Source organism: Mesocricetus auratus, unplaced genomic scaffold (genome assembly GCF_017639785.1).
Source record: "Mesocricetus auratus isolate SY011 unplaced genomic scaffold, BCM_Maur_2.0 Super-Scaffold_100006, whole genome shotgun sequence".
NCBI classification, from domain to species: Eukaryota; Metazoa; Chordata; class Mammalia; order Rodentia; family Cricetidae; genus Mesocricetus; species Mesocricetus auratus.
This window is the reverse complement of record NW_024429190.1, coordinates 71249131-71271205: the sequence shown is the minus strand read 5'-3', so window position 1 is coordinate 71271205 and position 22075 is coordinate 71249131. Positions and strand designations below refer to the sequence as shown.

Here is a 22075-nt window from a genome sequence, read left to right as displayed (position 1 = left end):
CAGAGAGACAGAGACAGAGACGGAGAGAGATGGAGAGAGAGAGAGAGAGAGACAGAGAGAGACAGAAAGAGAGAGACAGAGACAGAGGCAGAGAGAGACAGAGAGAGAGAGAGAGAGAGAGAGAGAGAGAGAGAGAGAGAGAGAGAGAGAGAGAGAGAGAGAGAGAGAGAGAGAGAGGAGACAAGAGGAGAGGAGAGGAGGTGGGCAAGGGCCCTTTTAAAAGGAAACAGTGAATGTGTACAGGCAGTGCTCTTTGTGGCTACAGCTGAGGACATATCCTGACAGAACCCCAAGGACAGAGCAGTACAGATGCCTGAACATTAACATTAGAAATGCCAGAGCCATGGAATACCTGTGGAAGAAAGCTATTAACAGGGAAACAGCCCACGAGAAAGAAGTGTGTTGCAATCAACCAAACTGAAAGGAGTTGGAGATCTGAAGAATGCTTTGACATCAGACATGGAGATGTAGAGTTTGGAATTTACCCAGTTGGTTTTCAGTCTTGCTTTGGTCCAGTATTTCCTAACTATGCTACCCTATGTATGTCCTGTGTCATTATATGATGGAATTATGTCATCTACTTTTTTACTTTGATTTTTTAAAATTTTTTTCCTCTTTTTTTTTTAAATTTAAAGTAGAAACAAAGTTGCTTCACATGTCAATCCCAGGTCCCTCTCCCTCCCCTCCTCCCCTGGCCCCCTACCACCCACCCACCCAATCCCCACTCCACTCCCCAGGGAGGGTGATGTCCTCCATGGGGAATCTCCAAAGTCTGTCATCAGTCTGGGGTCCATGAGATCCCTCTTGTTCAGGTCAGCTATTTCTGTGGATTTCACCCACCTGATCATGGCTAGACTGTATTGAGCTAGAGTAGAGAAAGTGGACACTTTTGTCTTGCTCCTGATTTTAGTGGAAATGGTCTCAGGTTTTCTTCACTTAAAACAGTACTGGCTGTATGTTGGTCAGGCATAGCCTTTATTTTTCACAATACTTTCATTCTATTCAAAGTTCTCATTGGGGCTCATAATTATGAAAGGATGCTGGATTTTGTCAAAATTGTTTTCTGCATCCGTTGAGGTAATTGGAAGATTTCTCTCCATCAGTCTACTTATGAAATGCCTCACATTTATTTTTTGCACTTGTCACACCATCCCTGCACCCCAAGAATGAAGTCAACATGGTCATTGTAAACAATCTTTTGATGTATTCTCCACTCTGTTCCCAGGATGTAGAATGTTTGTGTTCTATGTCCATCAGCTCACTAGGCCAGAGTGCTATTATTCTCCCCAGAGTGCCTTGGGAATTTCTAAGAATAAAGATAAGGTAAAATGCGTCTTTCAAAGTCAACAATGTCTGGCATGCACAGTAATAAGCACTTAGTTTTATTCAGCAATTACATGTCAGTCACCCTAATATGTACTAGACACTAGGCTAGATATTGAGAAAACAGTAGTGAACCACAAGTATTCGCTGACACAGCTTTGAGTCAGCTTGGGAATATGACTATGTACCACATTCTCAGACTGACTTTAATTATATGGGACCATCAAATAATTGCAGCCTTTTAATTTAGCAGATCAGAATGAACTTGATGCGCAACAGATAAGGTCAGCAAAAGCCTCTCACTCTCTGCACATTGTCCAGTTGTGGGTGTCTTTTTTAGTTACCATCTAGTGCAGGAAGAAGAGTCTCTGATGAGGCCTGGGGGAGGGGGGAGAAGAAGAAAGTACTAACAAATACTAGAGAGGATGTGAAGGATGGGAGGAAGGAAACCCATCCACAGCTGTTGGACATTCAAGTGAGTATAGCTCCTACGGAAATCAGTATGGAGCACGCTTAAAAGCTGAAAGTAGAATTACTATAAGATCCAACCATGCCATTACTGGGCACTCACCAGAAAGAATAAAATTCAGTTTACTGTGGAGATACCTGTGCATCCATATTAATCACTATATTATTCTCAGTTGAACTTAATCCTTACTCACTAGCTGTGAATTCATTCCTGGTGCTATAAAACTAGCCAACAACCAGTGGTTGGCAAGGTCATAGTCACTAGAGGAGAACCCACTATGGCCATTTTCTAAGTTAGTATAGTTTCTAACCGTATTCTATCTACTTCCCACAGATAAGTGTAGCTCTTCATTCCTGGCACTATAAAACTAACAAACAATCAGTGGAGTCTAGCCCAATTGGTATGTCAACGAACCTACACCTGAAGCTCAAGAAACATAAGGGTAAAGGGGGTGGAAAGATTGTAGGAGCCAGAGGACCAGGTTACCTACTTTGAAACAGTGATTTATAGAAATAACAGAGATGCTACACCCCAAAGCTTCAATGATATGGTTGAGTCAACAAGACCTACATAGTGACCATACCAATCAATATGACAACATGGGCAAGGGTAAATTCCCAAGGTTCTACCCCTAAATGAAGAGTGACAGGCAGTCACTGGCTGCTGACAGAGGAATCAGTTTTCTCCAGGAATGAGTTCCTGATGAGTTATCTGATCCCAAGTGGTTAGTCCTAAATACATGTACATATGTATACACTAAGTACACTCAGTAGGGTCTGAAACACACACACACACACACACACACACACATACACACACAATGATAATAAAGAAGAGGTCACCAATTTGAGAGGGAGCTGGGATACACAAGAAGAATTGAATTAGGGAGAAGAGGAATGGAAATGATGTAAATACAAGTGCATGAAATTCACAAAAATAAAATATTAATAAAAATAATTCTTAGCACATAGTGGATCTTAATATTGATGGCCTCAGTATATTTTTCAGAGAAATAAACACTCAAAGATGTTGATCACTTACCTAGCTTCTCAGTGCTTGGTGGTTTTGAGAACTATAGAAATCCGTTTGTATAGTGGTTCTAAAACTGCCCAGGCACATAACCTAGAATGATCTTCACTTTTCCAAGATTTAGATTTCTAGCTGTGAAATGGAAATATTATCTTCATCATGGAATTGTTCAGTTGGAGTGAGGTGACATGTATAAATTGCTCGTAGTACCTGCTAAGAATGGTGGTGTCCACTATAGAAACACACACCCTGAAAGGGTGCAAGAGAGGAGCCTGTGAAGTCACAAAGCCAAAATCCAAAGGGAAACAGAAGTTCCCTCTTTGCAAAGAAGTCAAGAATATGCTGGAACTTAGGACATGGAAATACTCATGGTTTCATGTAGAATTTGGAACCTTCTCTTGGGTTTCCAAGAGTCAAATATAAATCCTCTGTGTCAAAATAATCTCATATTGGTACTTTATAAGGCCAAAGAGAATGGGGAGCTGGGAGGAGGCAGTACCTAAATCAGTGGTTACCATGTTTCAGGTCTTATGTTAGGTGCTTTAATTTATATTTCTGTCTACTATCTAAACATTCTCTCTTTCCTGGAAGTTCAGCCTTTCAAGTAATTTTTATGAATTGCAATTTTTCTCAATTAGATACATTTTTCTCTCTTTTCTTAGAACTAGGGGAGATGATGTGTCAGTAGGCTAAGTGACTTGCTGATGTTATACAACAAAATGGTGATATTTGAGCTCAGGATGCACCCTAGTCTTTGCTTTATACCTCAGGAGGGAAGACCTGAGAGACATTTCTTAAAGAAAGATAGGACAACCAAATCAAAGAAATACAGAACATCCCAAGAGAAGCCAGACAACGGCAGTGCCCAGAGGCAAACCCAGAAGGATCTGTGGAGAGGCCTCATGGTGGTTTCCTCAGGGTGGATTCTGAACCTGGGAAACTTTGGACTTCCCAGAAGTTTCTGGAAGTACCTGGTTCAGTCAGAGTAGCAACAGAACGCAGAAAGGAAGCTGACTAGACCAAGTGAGGAAAGTTTGTTGTCTCTAGGCAGGGAACCCTTATAGTTGAAATAACTGTAAACAGACCAAAAAACAGCACAGCAACTTTCTTTGTCTTGTTGACAAGTGCCGGAGTTAGCCAGGAACTAAAACAGGACTCAGGATACAAAAGGTAGAGAAAGGAGGAGGTGTCAGGATAGAAAAATGAGAGACATGGGAAGAAAAAGGAACCCTTTGTTCCCAAGTCTGGTTGAAGCCTCAAGCCAACTGAATATTAAAGATTCCAGAATAATTAACAGCATTTTCTATGAAGGTTACCAACTTTCGGACCAGCACTTGGGAGGCAGAGGCAGGTAGAGCCCTATGAATTCAAGACCAGCCTGGTCTACAGAATGAGTTCCAGGACAATCAAGGCTATACACAGAAACCATGTCTTGCAAAAAAAAAACAAAAAAACAAAACCAAACAAACCAGGTTTAAGACTTAGTGATCTGTATATGTGTTGTGGCAAGACTTCAGTTCTCTCCTGAATATTTCCCAAGAGTCTCATGAGCAAGGCAATCATTAACTATCATGAAGACATCCTAATACCCTGTGTGGATAAACTTTTACCCTATCAGTTATAGCCCTGCTAGGTACATTCCAGAAATTATCATGTGATGGATCTCATTTGAGTTAGATAATGCTGTGAAGACAGTAACTTCACAAATCATCTAACTCTTGCATATGACTGTTGTAAAGATCATGAGATGGGATGCTCTGAGAAGCAGACATGGGTGTGTCTCACTCTTTCATTGAGTATCTTTCTATTCACCATTATTTTATTAAATCTGTTTTTTAAAAATCTTTTAAGAAAAGGTGGACAGTGGTGGCACATGCCTTTAATCCCAGCACTCAGGAGGCAGAGACAGGTGGATCTCTGAGTTTAAAGTCAGCTTGGTCTATGGAAAGAGTTCCAGAACAGCGAGGAGGTACACAGAATGACCCAAAAAATATTTTAATAAACTCCAGGGCTGCTTCATACTCTTACTGGCCTACCTGGAAACTCTTTTCTGCCTAATGTGAAGCCAAGGGTCCACCTTTAAGTGAGTGGAATGCCTGAGGGGAAGGGAACTCCTCAGACTGCCGAGGCAGCTTGGATCTGGGCCTACAGTCCTCCACCAATGGCAAAATTGCTGTACTCCTTGTCACAAAGTCCTCTCTGCAGATACATGCCACTATGAACTGGATGCGTTCTCCTGCATTTCATGTAGTATAGTCTTCCTATTAGACTGAGCTGGCTGCTGCATACACATCTGAAATAACTCATGAGCCTCAGCCTTGGTGGTCCCTCCTGTTGGTATTCTGTACTTAGGAATCCCAGCATCTCAGGTAAGGAAATGGAGAAGCAGAAATGTTCCTTGGTGGCCATGTAACTAGATCACCGTTTGGGAGAGAGTGAGTTCTGCGTTCATGCAAGATGATCCTCTAGGGGCTCTCACCTGGCCTGGGGGTCTACACAGACCTCATTTGCCGATGCCTGCACATCAACAATAGGACCCTCATTATTTTGCAGGCTCTAGAAGAGAGCTGGCCTCTGGTTGACTTCCGTGGACAGGACCCCATCACAGAATTTCTGAGGTCAGAGAAAGTAAGAAGACCAAGCAAGTCAAAACCCGAGTTTTGCTCTGTGATCATCCCCAGGGAGAGCCTGATTTCTGAAGATTAACAGGTGTGTACACCTTGAAGTATAATTTCCCAATGCAATCAAATAATTAATCATTGAGGCAGTTTGGGGAGCTAGCTGTCATTTCTACTAATCTTGATGTCTTCAAAACCCCTATAGTCAGTTTCCCTAATATTCAGTTCAAAGGGGACACCCCAATGACACCTTACTTGATGTAGCCAGCCATTCATTTGGCTCCTTCTGGTAACAAAACTGTCTTTTTTTCCATTTAAAGGAATTAAAACCATTAAGCCCATAAGTTGTTTAAAATGTAGAAGATACAAACAGGAGAAAAAGATGAAGTATAATCTGATGAGCCAGAGAGAAACAGTTGTCACCGATGTTACTTTCAGTCTTTCTGTCTTGTTCTCCCGTTATTCCGTCAGCTCCCTTCATTTAGAGGTATATCATAAGCAACTCTTCTATGTCTGTGTGTAGCTCTAGCTCCTTCTTGGCCTCTGTTCATTTTAGGGGTACACAGCTGTCCGTAGTGTTTCTAAAAGCATCTTCCCATCCTGTCCATTTTACTACAGTTCTGAGTACTTACCTCCATTCCCTCAATCTTTGTAGTCCTTGGAGACTGCTTTAATTACTATGATTCAGACTTCACTGGTAAGGAATAGAAGGTTTAAATAATTTGCTACAATGCATGACCACACTGCTAGTAATGTCATAGCTGGAATTAGAGTCTGCATTGAGTTAACTGTGGACTTAACCACTATACTTAGGACTCTTACACTGAGTCAGGTCTGGTAGTTCAAGACTACAACACCAGTTACAGGAGAGGCTGAAGGAGGAGAATTGTACATTGAAGCTAGCCTAGTCTACATAGTGAATTTAAGGTCAGCCTGGGCATTTTAATGAGATCTTGTCTCAAAATACAAATTAAAAGGAGGGATGAGGCTATTGTTTAGTGGCAGAGTGCTGGCCTTGAGCGTGTACTTGCAACACCCAGCAATCCCTCCAGACACCTTATGCCTTAGTTCTGCAAATTCCAACAGTGTGCAAGCCATGTCTGAGGTTACACAGAAAACCCAGCTTTCCCCTCCTCACAACTACCACATTGCCTTGTTAATTAGCTGGTTCTTTCTTTATTCTCCTCCCTTCTCCATGTAACTTTCTTAGTAGGAGGGAAGGTACTTGAGAGTCACACTTGTTCCCCTGCCTTTGGTGACTAGCTATTGAAACAATGGAGGAATAGAGTTCCTCAAGGAATAGAGTTTCTGCAGGAGTCCATGCTGAGAGAAGGGATAGACTGATGACCAAAGGAGAATTTCTCATTGTCTGACAATTTGTCAGATCATCTTGTAGGAGAGGTTGGTGCTAAAACTGCTATGACCACACTTTGACCAAGAGCGATTAGCTGCACATACCTCCTGTCTTCTCATTAATCCTAAATCTCATTATAGTGACCCAAAGAGACTTTGGAGTCACTGGGCCTTAATATTTTTAATTCTTCTCAATGTGGCTACATTAAATGGGTCTCCCATCTCTACATTTCACAATTGTCTCTTTAATTGGCATATTGTGGATGGGTGGCCAAGCTTCATTTGTGAGGACTGCCAGGACACAGGCTTGTAGTCCAAATACCCGGGTGACATTAATTAGGTCTCAGGCTGTCTAAATATCCAGAAACCAGCTCAAACTAGACTGTAGAATTTCTGGTGATTAGGTAAAAGCCAGCATTTCCCCCAGGAACTTGTGAAACTGGTTCGCATCTACCAAAAGGAGTCATTTCCCTTACCTCTGGCAGAAGGGACATGACTCTCCATTGACATGTATCCGTGGCTGCATGTCAAGGCTCACACTAGCCTCCAGGGTCCCTCAGTCTCTAGTCACCAGTGCTTGTTATACATTTCAAAGTCCACACTAGTCTCTCCAGACTCCTTCTTCCCAGACATGTTTCTTCTGTTTATAATAGTCAGGTTTTCCCCCTCTGCCCCTGCTATTGTCCCCTCCCTCTCAACCCTGGCTGTGTCCACCTTGCTGGCCATGTCCAGTCTACTTTTTCTTTTCACTCTGGATTTCTCCAGATGGTTCTGGATTTTTTCCCTTTTATACCCACAATAAAAACCTTCTCCCTGGGCTGGAGAGATGGCTCAGACGTTAAGAGCACTGCAGGTTCTTCCAGAGGTCCTGAGTTCAGTTCCCAGCAACCACATGATGGCTCACAACCATCTATAATCTATAATGAGATCTGATGCCTTCTCCTGGTGTGCAAGCATGTACACAGATGAAAAACTGTATACATAACAAAATAAAACATTAAAAAAAACCTTCTCCTTAATGTTCATGTCACCAGTTTCTGTGACCAGCTTCTTTACCATACCCCCTCTAACACAACATTCTGTCCACAGCACAGCAATTCCTTGAAACCAGGAAATGCTTGGCTTTATTCATCCTCATGACCTTACACATAGCAACAATTCCTCACCCATAGCCACCGTGCAATAAGTATTGAAGGAATAGAAGGCTGGGGCAGTTTGCTTAGTGTGGTAATAATCAAAGTCAACATTTACATGACGAGATCAGTTAAATAGAAGTTGCAATGTATGACCTGGGTTTTCTTTTGTGGGATTGGTTTAAAGAAATAGAGGTTTCCACATGGGAAATCTGTGGAGGGTATCTGAGGTAGACATTGTAGACCAGGGTGCCTGGTACTCTGAAAGGAGGTGGTAATTGAAGCTCCTTGTGTGTCCTCCTTTGTTCTCTGTCTTCTCCTCCTCAATGGGGCATGTTCTTTCATGTAGGAGCTGACTGATCTCGATGTCATTGTCACCTCAGGTGGCCAGTGTCAGTTGACAAATCACAGCTGTTGTTTTAATGCAACGCTATGGTTCTGCAAAGTCGCTTTGGACTGTGGGTTTTGTTTTGTTTTGTACCTCATAGAGCTTTGCCCAAGGAGACCACATGTAGCTATTGACAGCCAGTGTTTTTGTGTGCGCAGTATGGTCTGCACACACACACACACACACACACATACAGACACACACACACACACATACACACACACATACAGACACACACACACACACATACACACACACATACAGACACACATACACACACACATACAGATACACACACACACATACACACACACACATACAGACACACATACACACACACACATACAGATACACACACACATACACACACACATACAGACACACACACACATACAGACACACACACACATACAGACACACATACACACACACATACACATACAGACACACACACACATACAGACACACACACACACATACACACACACATACAGACACACACACACATACACACACATACAGACACACATACACACACATACAGATACACACACACATACACACACATACACACACACACATACAGACACACACACACACAGACACACACACACATACACACACATACAGACACACACACACATACAGACACACACACATACAGACACACATACACACACACATACAGACACACACACACATACAGACACACATACACACACACATACATACACATACAGACACACACACACATACAGACACACACACACACATACAGACACACATACACACACACACATACAGACACACACACACACATACACACACACATACAGACACACACACACACATACAGACACACACACACATACACACACATACAGACACACATACACACACACACATACAGATACACACACATACAGACACACACACACATACAGACACACACACACACACACACACACACACACGGCCTGTTTGGGTGGCTTGGGCTGGGGTGTCTGGCATTTCTTTTTTAAGTGTGCTGAGGAAGCTGTTCAACATGAGTGCTGTTGGGTAACTGTCCTCTGAAGCTCTCTGTCTTTGACTTTGGAAAGACGATGGAAACACATGCAAACTCTGGTCTCTCAGCAGGGCTGATCATGGTGGAGGAGCACCACCAAGTTAGGCCTACCTTAAGTGGAAGAAATAAAGGACCAGCAAAATGGCTTGAGGACAAAACAACTAACAATAACTCTCGGGGACTGAGGGGATATCCAGAGAGTAGGCAGAAGGACCTGAGTCTACTCGTTTATTGGGTAGTTTTGAAAAGAAATTTGGGGTACTTTCCATGCTTCATAAAGCAAGGCTTGGTAAGCAGGGACTTGCCGGGAGCTCAGATTTATCTCCTTTCATAATTGCAAACTCAAGAGAACTTTACAGCATCCCACATCCCCCAACTGAATGAGTACAAGGCCTTGTAAGTTTTTCCAAACGAAGCCAGAGAACAATGGCCAGCATTTACGGAGCACTTTACAGGGAGCAGGCACTGGCTGAGGGCACTGATCTGACTTACTGAAACCTCACAGCTATTTACAACAGTAAAAGTCTGTGACTCCTGGCTCAACCATGGACCTGTTGTCTGACCCTGCCATCACCAAACTGTACATATTTAACTCACTATCAAGGAAATCATTTTCTCCAAAGACTTCCAGTGTCAAACTTGGAGATATTACTACTGTGTAGGACTAAAATAAATCTGATTTATCTTCTCTTCGTGTGATTACTGAACACTTACTGCTGATGTATGCAGTACTAGGAACTACACTCAGGGCCTTGTGCACACTGGGCAAACACCAAGCAAGCCACATCCCTAGCCCACTAACTAATTTTTATGGAGCTAAATCCTTTATATTCTTCATTTTATTAAATATTCACAAGCTTTGTATAAATACTATTATTCCCAGCTAAAGTATCAGGTTGTAAAGAGAGTGATATTTGCCAATTATGTACTGATTTACTACACATTGTCGTAGTAAGTGGAAAACCAAGATTTGAGACAAGGGCAATCTGATTCCAAAGCCAATCTGATTCCAAAGCCAGTGCATCTAAGACAAACTATAACCGCAGAAATGGGAGGTTATCCACATGGTATGCAAGTGCTATGGAAATGGACAGTAGGAGACACACAGAGGGAAAAACCGGGGTTGTATTATGTAAAAAGTTCCTTCAAAAACACTTTCAGCTTCTATCCAGTATCTCCATTTGCCATTTTTATATCACCCAGTCTCCAGACCAAGTATATTCCTGCTCTAGAGTCTACTGCCTTCTGCAGTTCACCATATCACAAGCTCAGGTTTCTTCAAGCTTGCAAGGTTTCTCCTTCACTGTCTTCAGGGACTAAGCACAGGGCTCAGTGAGCTGACTTACTGATACTCTTGGTGTAGAGCCATGACAGGGTTTAGTATGTATTTTATTCAAATGCAAACCTCCAAAGAATCCTAGAAACCAAAGGACTGAGTTGAATTATCCACGTGCTCCATTGACAAAGAGTTTACAGTGATGGTAAGATGCCTGTACCGTGACATACAATCTATGAAACATGTTTCCAAGTAGTTCCTAGTTGGAGTAGCTATTCTCAAGCAAGTAGAGTAGGCTTTGCCATTTGGACACAAATCCAACGGCTTGACTTTTAAGTTGACCTGCCACCTTGTGGAAACTGGAGGCAATGGAAGCCACCACTACTGACTAACACACCATAATAATAATGTATGATGTTGGAGGTAACAGCATCTTCTTGTTTTTTGAGGTAAGATCATGGAACTGTCCCAGCAGTGTGAACACACTCTATAAGAGGCACCTTTGCCTTCTCTTTGGCTATCAGACTATGGAGACAAATTTCCCAAGGAGTTCCACAGTCAGGATGGGAGAAGGAAAAGGTGACGCCACCTTGAAAAGGAGCCTGTCTCTAGAAAAGAGACTGTCAGCTTTCTGGACCCCCTTGCAGGACAGATGACAGCCTAACCAGTGTGTCAAAGGTGGCCAGGGCCATGCTCTCACCAGGATTCTTAGTTATGAAAACCTATTTCCCTCTAGTCAAACTTCAATGTCATATTTATGGATGGGCTTGGGGGCCACTGGCTGTCTTTCTTTGTTCCTCTTTTGAATGTTACCATATTGAATAAATCCCACTTTTCAGTTTTTCATGATCACCTATTTCTTTAACTGATTGAGGACAAATGTCCAAACCCAGCTTGTTAGGGCTGCCGGGGCCCAGGCTCTGTCCCAAATAACTCCAGCATCAATATCGCTATCTCAAGAATGTCTTAAGCATTTAAGCAATCATCCTCCCTCATCGACCAAAGTCATAATAATGTCTGCTTTATATGATTATCTTATGATTAAAGTAAAAACTATGTAAGTGACAGAGACAACGGGACAGTGTACAGAGAATGAGAGATGCTCTTTTTATTCTTTTCTAACATTTAATCTTTGTGTCTTTCACAGCATGCATCTCCTCATCCCTTCGTGTCCACCCTCTGCCCGTGCAACTTTCCCCTCAAACTAAAATAAAATTAATTTAAGAGGAAAGAAAGAAAGAAAAAGAAAATCTCATTATGGAAGCTGTAGTGTGACACAGTCGGTGAGTCACACAGTACACTCTTTAGTCCATATATCTTTACTTGCAGGTGTCCATTGCAAAGAGCCATTAGTCTGGTTCAAGGTCTCTGGTTTCTGCTACACCATCGATACTGGGCCCTCACTGGGACTCCTGTCGGATATCCTGCCGTTGCCCTGTGCCTTGGAGATCCTGAAGCTTTGGATCTGTAGGATCTGCCCCTTCACATGCTCCAGCAGATCATAAATGGGATGGATGTCCGTAGGCCAACTCATAGCCCTGGTTCTGCACTTGGCTAGTTGCAGGGTTGGTCAACCCACCAGCTCTCCCTGGTCCTCACTATCAGGTTGAGCTCTCCAGCATTCAGCTTTGCACCAGCTAAGCAGTAAGGAGCAAGGGGTGGGACCAGTTCTCCTACTTTCGTGACCTCAGGTCTGGTTCACACACCCCTATACCACCAGGGCCAGCTAAGATGTTGCCCAGACAGATGCAGGAACCACTCTCCTGAGTGCTGCCCGCTGGTGAGGGGCAGGGACGGCTCTCCTGCTCTTATGACCTCAGGGTCAGTTCTCCCAACTGCCACAGGCATTGAGGGGTGGGAGTGGGGAAGGCGTCTGTTCCTCACCCCTGTCACCATATGGCAGATGAAACAAAGAAGGGAGTTGCAGGCTACCCAGCTGAATGGAGTTGGAGATCTGAAGAGGCTGACCTCAGACATGGAGATAGAGTTTGGAATTTCTCCAGCTGGAAAATCAGTCTTGCTTTGGCACAGTATTTCCTAGCTATGCTTCCTTTCCTCTGTTTTGAAATGGTAATGAATATCCTGCACTATTATATGTTGGAGGTTTGTGATATGTTTTTTGTTTGTTTGTTTAAATAGGGAATTACAGTTAAGAGATTACATGAATCTCAGAAGAGACTTTGGACTTTTAAACATTGTTGAAACCGTGATAGATTATGGGGACTTTTAAAGTTGAACTAAATGCATTTTGCATTATGTTATGGCCACAAGTCTATGGGGACAGGGAGTGGAATGAGGTGGTTTGAATAGGAATACCCCCATAGACTCAAGTGTTTGAATGCTTGGCCTATAGAGAGTGGCACTATTGGGAGGTGTGGCCTTGATAGAGGAAGTGTGTCACTGTGGGGAAGGCTTTGAGGTCTCATGTATGTTCAAGCTATGTCCAGAACACAGTTGCTGTTTCCACCTGTGGATCCAGATGGAGGACTCTCAGTTCCTTCTCCAGCACCATGTCTGCCTGAATGCTGCCATGATGGTAGTGGCCTAAACCTCTGAAACTGTAAGCCAGTCCAAATTAAATGTCATGGTTATGGAGTTTCTTCACAGCAATAGAAACCCTAAGACACACCCCTAACCAAGTGTTATTTGCAAGTTTGATAGCTGCTGGGAAAGGGCAAATCAATTTTGTTGTTAAATGTCTAAAGTTTACCCAGTAACCAGACACGAACCAGTGAGCCAACAGTCCCATGTGGAGTTTATTGGTAGGCAGGAAAGGAAGTGGGGTGAGAAGGAACCAACCCGGGCAGAGGAGAAAGAGAGAGAGCGCGAGAGAGGAGAGAGATAAGAGAAATAAAATAAGAGAGAGACCAACCACATGGAGGTGCTCCCTTAAAAGGGGAAGCTTGAGCATGTGTACTGAGTCATTATGCAGCCTCGTAATGAGTGACATAGCGATGACGTGGCCACGCCACTGTGCATGCCCTACCTGTCATCAGGGGGGCAGGGTCAGTGTAATGCCAGAGTTCCTACAAGTTTTCTCCAATGGAGTCTCATTGTGTATATATATCAATCACAGTTCAGGGCAACACCCACGCCCACCAGTAGTTGACCAATATAAAACAAACTCAATGTTTTCTTTCCTTTTTGGAGAACTTTTTGTTTCATTTTGTTTTGGCTTTTTTGTTTGTTTTGTTTCGATTGTGTGTGCTGTTTTTGCTTTGTGGGGTTCTTTGGTTTGATTTGTTTCATGAAAGAGAGAAAGAACATAACGTTGGGTGGGTAGTGAAGTGCAGAGCATCTGGGAAGAATTGGGGGAAGTAAAAATGATCAAAATATATTATATGAAAACAATTTAATTTAAAAATATTAGTTAAATTTAGTGACTGTAAGTGGAGGCATGGCTGGAGCAGGTCCGGCAGGGTCAGGAGATCAGAAACTCAGCACCATGTGCTGAGCCAGAGGCCTACATCTTGCTGGGTCATTTATGCAGTCTGTCAAGGCTGCTAAAGCAGGGAGTTGAGTAGGGGTCTGATCCCTTCAACATCTGGTGCTGAAACCCAGGGGCCTAAGCAAAGACACAGAGAAACTGACAAACTGACTGACCCATGGGTGGGAAGAAGGTTTTTGTTATAGATATAGGAAATAGAATAGCCAGAGGCCTTTGGGAAATTCCAAAGCAGCCATGACTATGACTCTGGGGCAGAGTGGAGAGGGACAGACTGTCATATGCTGGAGCTACCCCTGTGTAGAGTTCTGTGAACTGGAATAGCCTGGTAGGGACCTAGAAACCTGAGGGTGAGCACTAGCTATGGATGTGCACCAGAAGTGTTCGTCAACAGGGAGCCAGGTAACTCATCCACTAGGGAAAGGGAAGATACGGATGTGGCTCTTGCTGGCAGACAGAAATCCATTTCACAGGTTCCTCAGGAAAGTTGGAAATATCCGCCAGCAACCCTTCTGTTTTTCCTGCCAGCTTCCAGCATATTATTACTTCATTTCCCTGACAAAAATCCATAGGATACCATTCTCCTCCCGAGTCCTGAGCCTCAACCACACTGAGTTGTTAACGGACTTCTTTATGTTTCCTGCAGCTTCACAAAGATGATCCAAACTATTCATCCCCCTGTCTCCACCTTCTGAGTGTTGGGGTTGCAGGTATGCACTTCCACGCCATTTCACTATTATTTCTTTAGACCACACCAATAAGATAATTAATAAAGCAGCAACAGCATTTACAGCAAGTGTATTTTAAGATACTTGTCGGCGCCAGGCAACACACAGTATTGGTAGACGCTGAAAGCACACACAAATTATATTTAACAAAGGCAACTATTTTTAGTATCCTGATTTAGACTACTCTGATTCCAACTTCCTAAGCAAAACAGAAAATTATTAGTAGGTCTTTAATTGCAGATTAAATTTCCCTTATAAACCTTTACATTATGAATGAGATGCTCTACTATAAAATCATGTTTCCTTTTGCCCTTGCACTGAACAACGACGATCCTTAGCAGGCAGATAGGCTGCGGTCTTGCATTTGTCTGCACCGTGGAACACTATAGGAAAGTTTTAAGCGGAGCCTTTGCTGTTGCCGAGGCCTGTCAACAGGGCAGTAGCATCTTCTTCAGTCATCTCCTCCACAGATCTTCAAGAGCACGTCTCTGTAGTCTCCAGAAGTATCTGACTGTAAAGGACAGGAACAACAGAGAAAAACGTACCATAAATAATGAGGGGGCTGGAGTTGAATCGGACCCTATAGCGTTAGGGAAGTCACTTGGGCGGGAGACCTGCGGGCTGCCCTGTTCAAGGTAGCACACCTCCAGTGCCTGCATTCTTTTGTACTTGAGTGCAGTTACAGTCCTACCTAGCATTTCTCTGCAATATATAATGTTCAAATCATCCAGAATTTCAACTAGGACTTAAAAAAAAGCAAGTTTCAACAACTACATGATATTACACATTAGGTGGTAACATAGCATCTAAAGACTGTAGTTTAATAATAATGAATGTTAATCTGGCACTCCCATTTGTAACTCAAACATTACCTTGGGGAACTGGAGGTGTCACTCAGTGGTCTGTAGTGAACTTAACATGCATACAGCCCGGGGTTGAATTTCCAACATAAAAAGCTTAAAGGAGAAGTTTATTTTGTATTGACTAAGGCAGCAGAGTGTGAACTCTCCTTATCTCCTTGTAATAGTTAAGTGAGAAATACAGAGGGTTAGAGAGGTGACCGTTTCCTCAGAGACTCAAACATTCTATCTGGCAGGGAAGCTCCTTAAGCTGGAAGGTAAACAACTCAAAATAGCTTCAGGAAGTCCCTCAAACTGAAAGGATTCACTAGGCCCCTCCCTGCCAGAGTAAGCAATAAAAAGTAAGAGTCCCTCCCAGACAACCAAGCTGCAAAGACTGTGAGACCAAATCATCTGCTTGGGAGAAGTAATAACCTGCTGAGCTGCCTGAAAGGTTTAGACTAGGGTCGCTTGGAAAGGACGCTCTCCAACCTGCTGAGCTGCCTGTAGGCTGTGCAGTGTGCTCCAGGGTCCTGGTTTTTGTGAGCTGTCACCCATGCTGGAGTGGGCCTGTCTATAGCTATCTCTGAGTCATTTCTGAGCCTGTAAGTAAGCCCTCACCCACATTGCTGTAAGTAATCCCAGTAAGGCTCATTGATTCACTGAGTTGGATCTTCGTGGTCTCCGTCCTTTCGTCTATCATGGGATCCGTATCTGGAGCTAGCAGACATGTATTGTGTCTGTCAAAGGATAGTTTTATCACATAACAACTCCACTTTGCACTGGTGAGATGAGCCTACCACAGCCCTGAGAGGAGGCTTAGCAACCTCTAAGCCAGCAGAGAAATGTTCTGGTTGAGAAAAGATAACCATGGCAGCTGAAGGGGTTAGCACAGTGGCCACACACTCTCTCTCTGCAAAAGACAGCACCAGGGGCAAAACTCAGCACTTTAACTGGCTCACCTTAAAACTTCATATTTGTTTCTATTTTATTTGCGTGACCTAGTCTGTGACCACATCTTGTCACTGAAGTTCATATTTGGAAAGGCGTAGCTCAGGTGGATATTAGAGTGAGGGTCAAGTGAGAAATAAAGAAAAGTCACTGAGTGGCGAAGGCAGGCATAGCGTCATAGCAGGGACACAACTCAGGCAACACACGTTCTGCTGCTGTTGCAGATGGTGGAATCAGTTCTCCCCTCTCTTGGCTTGCCTGTCTTGCTTCGCCATATGCAACCTCCTTTCAAACTGTTGGCAGTCAGCCCCGCTCTAGCTCTATTTCAAGAGGGCTTCCCGTTGCTCTGAGCAGAGCTTTACACAATGATTGGGTTTGACTGGTCAAGAAAAGACGTCCCACTGTGCAGTGTCTCACCAGGTAAAGGTACATGCTTGGCGATCTGAGTGTGATCCCCGGAATATCCACACAGTGTAAGAAGAGAACCACTTCCACAAGTTGCATGAACACACACACACACACACACACACACACACACACTCACACAAACAAAAGGATACCCAAGAGGCTTAGAAAAGGGCTGTTATTTGCTATAGGGACTAAACAAATATTTGTCCTCATCACCCTGCTAGACAGTCGATTTATACTGCATTTTAGAAGTGCTGTTTCACAAAATGTTTTTCTAGGTTAAAAAGAACTTTGTGCAACATTTGCAGCTTCTGAATTACACCCTACTTATTGTTCTTAAGAGTAAGGTATGGAGCCAGTCATAGTGGCTCACACCTTTAATCCCAGCACTCTAGAGGCAGAGGCAGGGGCAGGTGAATCTTTGTGAGTTTGAGGCCAGCCTGCTCTACATAATGAGCTCCAGGACAGCCAGGACCACATAGAGAAGCCCCGTCTTAAGTAGTCAGGTATGGTGGCCCATGCCGGTAATTCCAGCATGTTTCACGCAGAGGCAAGAGCATCAGGAATTTAACATTACTTGTGGCAACATATGCAGTTTAGGACCAGCCTGGACTACATGAGAAAGGCCATCTCAATTATCTCTCCCCCCAAAATATTCCTCTTGAGAAAGGAACAAAATACTCTGCTGACTGCTGGTAACACACTTCATGGTTCTCTGTCCTCCTGGCTTCTTCCCACATTTTATCCGTACAGACAATTGCTCCTTTATAACAGTTTCTTTTCATGTTACTACAGATATAGTCTAAACTCTCATCTCTTTGCCATTGGTGTGACTATAAATTTATTAATCTAAGTGCCCAAGCCATTAATTCTTACTATTTTATAAATCACGCCCAACAACCATCCTACCCCTCTATAGCACAAACATTTCCCAGCCCTAAGCTTACATTCTGTTAGCAGGATACAGCATCATGATACAGCATCTTCTTCATTCACTCTCCTGGAGCATACTCTTCCCTTGACTTCTGTTCTACCACTCAGCCTGAAGGTTCTCCCTCCCCTCAGGCATTCCCACCTTCATCTTGTCTGCTGCATTATGCAGTAGTGATGGGTAAAGCTCAACTCTAAGCTTTCTCTTCCTCAATCCCTATTTTCTCTCTGTGGAACTGACACCCTTATTCAGAAACATGACGGTGGCAGTTTGAATTGGGAATGTCCTCCATAGGTTCCTGTGTCTGGTGCCCAGCAGGTGGCACTGCTTAGGAAAGTTATAGGACCTCCAGGAAGTAGAGCCTTGCTGGAGGAAGTACGTCACTAAGGGTGGACATGTAGGTTTGTTTATTTCTTTTTTCCACCATGGCCCCACTTTAATATTCTCTTCCTGCTTTCTGAATGCAGGTGACCATGACCAGACAGTTTCCTGCTCCTGATAACAGCCTCCCACTGACTGATGCCACACCATGATGGATTAAACTGCAAGCCAAAAATGAACTCTTTATCCCTTAGGATGGCTTGTTATCTATCTATCTATCTATCTATCTATCTATCTATCTATCTATCTATCTATAATTCTCACTGTGTAGTTCTTGGTGGCCTGGAACTTGCTATGTAGGCAAGGTTTGCCTCAAACTCATAGATATCTTCTTGCCTCTGCCTCCCGAGTGTTGGAATTGAAGGCAAGTGCCACTATGACTGACTCTTGAAGTTATTTTCCTCAGGGTGTTTATAGCAGCAATAGAAGGTATCCAGGACACTGACTCTCACAACATACCTACAGTAGCAATAGTTTCACTGACCTCTCCAAGTACTGGTTCCTAGCACATCCCAAACTCAAGACATGCAAGACCAGGAACTTCATCACACTGCCCCAAAGAAAGATACCTAAGACCTGACTCTCTTGTAGGAAATGGCACTTCTTTCTCTTTTCCGAGGTAGAATCCTGTGAGTCATCCTTGACACATTTTCCTCACTTCTCACACCAAGTCCTAGTACCTCTTGAGCCTCTGCTCTCTGTTCTCTTTGCATGACTACTATCTCACTCCCATGTACTCCAGTGAGGTGTGTCCCTGTCACCTAACTCATCATCCCACATCTCTCCTAGTCTCTGTTTAGGTCATTCTTCACAGTCACCAGCATCTTCTTAATGACCAAGGGACTCTCTTGTGTAACATTCTCATTCACTTCACAATCCCATGTACTAACGATGGGAATATTTAAATAGTGCTGAGGATTCCTGCAAGGCATAGCCCCTGTGCCCTGCTTTCACTGTTTCTTCTGCCCAAGACATTTCCATTTGCAGCTCCCTCTGTAGGATGCTTAACTAGCTGCATACAGGCACAACCGTCGGCTTGCTAATGCCTGCTCACTTTGCAGATCAGAGTCATCATTCCCCCACAGAAGTCACTCCTGTCAGTTAAATCCTCCTGTTACATCATCTCTTATTACCATGTCTCCCACCCTCACATTAGTGATTTTTACATGTATCTGTAATTTCATAGGAGCAAAAACTTCTTTCCCTTTGTAACTTTAGCCCCAAGTCTGGCACATAGCATCCACTTAGATTAGATGTGATTAGAGGAATATGGCACAAATTCTCTAATTTTGGAATTCTGGATGAACTCATTTCACTATTTTATGCCTGAGCATTCCCTAAAGTAGATTCTTCTAGTTAAGCAATTGACTTGAGGTTTCTTTCCTTCTGTCCCTTACCAGGAGTCTATTTCTAGGATGCATCTTAGGAGCCTGGTAACCAGACGAATTCCGGAGGAGGCACCCAGGTTCTGTTGTTGACTAGATAGGCAGACTCAGACCCATTGCTCTGAGAGATAGTCCTTTCCAAGCCCCAAGTGTCTTTTCTATCAAGTCCTGTATTCTATCCTCCATACTGCTTATCTAGGACTTGGCTAGACTATGTTGTTCCAATTATCATATATGCTAATACCTACTTCAAACCTTCATGTGGAGTCTATATTATAGACTATGAGATTACTTAGGGTCGTTGCTATATTGCGCTTATAGAGCACTTTTTATTATTACTGACCAGGAAAGTCTAACAAAAATGTAGTTTCATCAAAATTTCCATTAATATCTTTTTTAGACAGGGCCTCACTATGTAGTATAGGCTGGTCTCACACCAAAAATCCTCCTGCCTCAGCCATTCCTAAGCAATGGGTGTCATAGACATGTATCATCACACCTGAACTGTTCTTGTCAGGAAAAGATGCTTTTTTTTTCACCTCTGCTTTTCCCTTCCTTCTCCTCGTCACCAGTCATTGCCCCCAAGAGGGGTCAACACGCAGTCCAGTGTCTGAGTAATCAGAAAAAGGAAATGATGACTGTTGTGGAATATTATTTTAGCTGGGCAAAGATGTGTTATATTTGTTTATGCTGCAGAATATTGCTTTAACTGTATAAAGGTGTTACTTTTGTTTCTGCTGTATCCGTTTAATGATGTAAGGATGTGTGTATAATTATGTAAAGATGTGTTGCTGTTTCACCTTGCCTGCCTAAGGCACCTGATTGGTCTAATAAAGTGCTGGACAGCCAATAGCTAGGCAGGAGAAAGTACAGGTGGGGCCGGCAGGCAGAGAGAATAAATATGAAGAGAAATCTAGGCAGGAAGAAAGAGGAGAAGAAGGAGGAGAGAATGAGGGCCACAGAGAGAGCAAGAAGCTAGGCAGCTGCCAGTCACCAGCCAGCAAACACAAGAAGCAGCGAAAGCAAGACATACAGGGGTAAGAAAGGTAAAAAGCCCAAGGCAAAAGGTAAGAAAAACAGGTTAATTTAAGTTAAGAGAGCTAGCCAGAAATGTGCCTAAGCTAAGGCACAGCATTCAAAACTAAGAATAAGTCTCTGGGTCATGATTTGGGAGCAAGACCGTAGTCCAAAGGAAAAAGCATGGTACAGATGACAGCATCAAAGACTGGGATGTGCACAACACGGACTTCTAACTGTCAGAAGCAACCAGCTTTGAAGGTCTCACTGGCTGGTCAAGACAGCGTGAGTGAGATTACCTGACGCTGTGTAGGAGGTAGAGAGAAAGGAATCTGTGTTAGTTCACATCACAAACTGGACTCTTCCATGATGGATCTTCCTTTTTATAGAACTACAAATAGTTTAAATGTTTCCTATTACAATAACTCTCCATTACCCAGACCACTGGGGGACAGAGAACCTCAGCTTAATCAAATTTTCTGGTTGACTGAGGGTGAAGCGAAAGCCCCCTGGTGAGTCAACCTTGTTACTGACAATTGTTAGAAAATGTATGAGTCTGCTTTTCTGCCTTCCCAAGTACAATGTGGTTAACGTTATTGAGCCTTCCTATGATGATTGAAACTATTGTAATGTGTCAGGATCAATTCAAATAGAATCGAGTGTGGGCTGCTGACGAAATCCATGCTAAGACCTAGGAAGAGCCTGTTGCTCTTTGGGATCAGTTATGATTTCAACTTACCCATGCATCTTTCTCTGCCAAAGTTTAGCATGAAAACAAAGGCGCTGGTTTTCAAAGCACAGAGGAATGTGGTGAGCAAATCTAGATGTCTGGTTGAAGTGAATAAATACATTTATTCATTTGTTTAAAAAAATCATTTGTGGGCCCCGAGGCTAGAATGCTCCCAAGGTGCTTAGAGACATCCAGGCCCATATTTGTGCCCTGTTAAGGGTGTCTGTCATGGGTAGGACTGCATTGTGGGTAGGTGGAAAGACTCCAACTACTCAAAGTGACACAGGAATGTGGCCTAGGCCAGGCATTCTCTGTGGCCATGGCTAGGTTTCACATTCCTCAGAGATCAGGGTTTCAGAGTCCTAGGACTGGAGGGGTAGATCCTGCCAAGAATCAGTATCTGCACAATTTAAATAATCCTGCAGCTGGTCTTGGGACTCTACACTTCCTGTCAGCTACTGGTTACAAACCCCTTAGTCCTGGCCCAGCTGGGCAACAATTTTCAGCAGGTACCAGCCTGGGTCTCTAAAGCTGATTCCTGAGAAAGTTTGTAGAGTATTTAAGAACTCAGAGGTAAAGGAGTCATGCAGCATGTGGGGTCCATG

The 22075-nt window shown here is 43.3% G+C and overlaps 1 protein-coding gene across 1 annotated transcript in view; it reads right to left on the bottom strand.

The window, feature by feature from the left end:
- Nucleotides 1–14882: 14882 nt before the first annotated feature.
- The window catches only part of Anxa3 (annexin A3), a 54648-nt gene continuing 47455 nt past the window's right edge, over nucleotides 14883–22075 (bottom strand). Inside the window, exon 13 of the mRNA XM_005068132.4 lies at nucleotides 14883–15339. Within this exon, the coding sequence (XP_005068189.1) occupies nucleotides 15280–15339 (60 nt within the window). The 3' untranslated portion in view covers nucleotides 14883–15279. The remainder of the gene's footprint in view (nucleotides 15340–22075) is intronic.